Source organism: Strix uralensis, chromosome 1 (genome assembly GCF_047716275.1).
Source record: "Strix uralensis isolate ZFMK-TIS-50842 chromosome 1, bStrUra1, whole genome shotgun sequence".
Classification (NCBI taxonomy): Eukaryota; Metazoa; Chordata; class Aves; order Strigiformes; family Strigidae; genus Strix; species Strix uralensis.
In genome coordinates, this window is record NC_133972.1 from 174,383,313 (window position 1) to 174,385,976 (window position 2,664).

The 2,664-nt window shown below is 55.1% G+C and overlaps 1 protein-coding gene across 1 annotated transcript; it reads right to left on the minus strand.

Annotated features, from left to right (window-relative positions):
• Window positions 1-1,304: 1,304 nt before the first annotated feature.
• On the minus strand, window positions 1,305-1,613 carry LOC141935047 (feather keratin 1-like). The gene has a single exon (XM_074850978.1). It carries the CDS (start codon window positions 1,611-1,613, stop codon window positions 1,305-1,307), a length of 309 nt encoding a protein of 102 aa, XP_074707079.1.
• Between the last annotated feature and the right edge of the window lie 1,051 nt (window positions 1,614-2,664).

The window sequence follows — 2,664 nt, forward strand, 5'->3', positions numbered from 1 at the left end:
TTTCAGCCCATTTTGCTGGTTCAAAGGCTGTGAGGGTATCGGCAGGATAGCCATGGTTTCTGCACCATATAAGTAACCTTCGTACAGATGTTTCATTATAAATTATCCCTCTCATAGAGAGTATATGCAGCAGGAGTCTGACAGTGGCCGTCTCCTCCGCGGACTTGTTCTGCCCCATGCTGCCCCCGATTGATCACCTCTCCCGGGTGAGTTTCCATCAATCGACTGTTCTCCTACCTACCTGTCACAGCCCCGCTGTAGACAGTACCTCCAATCGGGAATCCTCCCACGGCATCTTCCACGCTCTGTCCTGGGACATTGGGGTCACCATTTGTCATGGGAGGATATTGGACCTGCACAATTCTATGAGAGTTATATCAAGCAAAGCCGTTTATTTTTCCAATAGTACATACTTATGCTCTTGCCAAAGCTCTTACTTCGTAATTAGCAAATCAGCAATTAGAGAGTTATCAACCTTTTCTCCTATCAGCAGAAGACCACTCTAACACACGCTGTGCAGACCAATCACCCTCTCGTTCACGCGCTGTTCATGCAGCGGTAACTTCTCACAGTTCAGTACTTTTCCACAGTTTAGCGTTGCAGCTGTCCGCTGTTTTCCTTTGCCACCTTAGCACAGCTCAGCAGTTTCTTATCTTTCTTGCAAGGACTGTTTTTCATCAAAGCCCAGCTGTTTCTCAGGGGCTGTGCAGGGCTCACAGGCCGATGCCTCCCACAAGTGAAGGCCTTGTGTCACGGGCTTGCAGTCCCCCTGTGGTGGTCCGTGTTGTTGTTGTTCCTGGGGACATGCAGCCTAAGAGAGGTATTGTAGTCCCTCTTCCACCCACCCCAATGACCTGTTGAGCCCTGGATTTGTGGCAGGTGAGGTTGGAAGAGTGTTGGGAGAAGAAACGAAGAGGAGGCGTCTCAGTCTGGGATGCAGGAGAACTTTATTGAAGAAAAAAAAGCAGCAAAAAGGCAGGAGAACCAATGGGAAGGGAGCCGGTCTGTGTTGGAAGTATGGTGACCATCAGCAGACCTCCCTTTGTGTGCAGGAGGTTTTGCCAGGGTTCTGAGACCTTCCTTCCCTGGAGCGGGATCAGCTGAGAAGGGGTGATGCAGAGAAGGAAGTGGGAGAAGAGGAGGAGGTACATGGGCCGCGTTTCCAGGCAGGCTGGGCTGGCCCTTCCCTGGTTCTTTTCATGGTGCGGAGGATGGGAGGTCTACATGCTAGAAAGAGCCTGAAGTGCATCCTCAATCCATGTCGTGGCTTCCAGAGTTGGTGTCAGGGGTGGTGGGGAGGGCCCTTAGCAGGGGTAGCAGCCTCTTCTGCCACCGAAGCAGCCCAGGCCTCCCAAGCCGTAGCCGTAGCCAAAGCCACCGGAGGAGACGGGCACTCCCTGGGCGCTGAGGGCGCTGCCCACGGCAGCCGAGGAGGAGGATCCGACGGCGGTGCTCTGGGGGAAGGAGCTGAGGATGGGTCCTGGCAGGGTGACCAGCACGGCGGGAGGCTGGATGACAACACGGGAGTCCTCACATTGGGTGACACAGGGCTCGTTGCAGCTGTTAGCCAGCGGGGTGGGTCCGCAGGGGCGGCAGAGATCGTAGCAGGCCATGTGTGTGGTGTGGAGGGTCCCTGGAAGAGAGGGTGTTGAGCAAGCGGAGGGGTGTGGGGGTGCGAGGGGCATTGGTGCAGGAGGGCGAGGGAGTGGGGAGGCCTGTTGTGGGTGTGTGGGGAGGGTGGCGGTGGGGAGACATCAGGGGTGCTGAGGCTGTGGGCAGAGCATGCTGGGAGAGACGGGGCAGGTGGGTGAGGAGAAGGAGGGGAAGGGCGTTGAGGCTGACCTTGTTGAGCGCGGAGGAGAAGGCGTCAGGAGAAGTGTGTGAGGGAGAGAGGCGCTGGGCCGGCTTTTATGCTGGTCCCCAAGGGGCGGGACAGCCTTTGCGCGTGACGGCATTTTGCAGCCAAGAGCTTTTGGTAAGCCACAGCCTGGTGAGTAATGAGGCAGAGTGTGTTTTCGTTCCCACTCTGCTCTCTTTTTTTATGTCGTCCTCTTGAGGATGTGTCCATCTGACCGTGTCGGCATTTTTTAAGGGAGAGTAGGTATTTGGGAGGATTTGCATTGAAGGTGTGTTTCAGAGCATTTAGCAGATGTAGCCAAAGCGTATGAGCGGTGGGTTGTCATCAGTGAGGTCATCCTGTGGCCCTGCTGTGCTGTGGTTTGCGGGTACATTGTGAAGAGTGGGCCCAATGTCCTCGCAGCTCTGGTAGGCTGGTCTGGGCTTTGAATGTGTGATGGGCATGAGAGGCTGCCTCTCCATTGCGTTTGGTCCCTCCTTGCCTTGATGCCAGCTCACTAAGCCTCTATTTAGGCTTGGCCTTTGCCATTGGGTGTGCTTTGTGGGTGTTTTGCTGCCCTTTTGTCTTGTAAGGATGGAGGTGTGTGTACTGGAGTTTTGTGGCCAGGTTTTGGTATCAATAGGGCAGGAGGGGTTGATGCAGGGCAGTGTGTGTCATGGTAGAAGCCCGGAGGGAAGCTGAGCACCTTGCAACTGCCTGCTCACTGGTTTGCCCTCAGGGATGGAGAGGAGAAAATAAACAACAAGGCTTGGAAGTGGAGAGAAGAACAGGGATGGCTGTCTCACCCATTTTGGTCACGGGCAAAA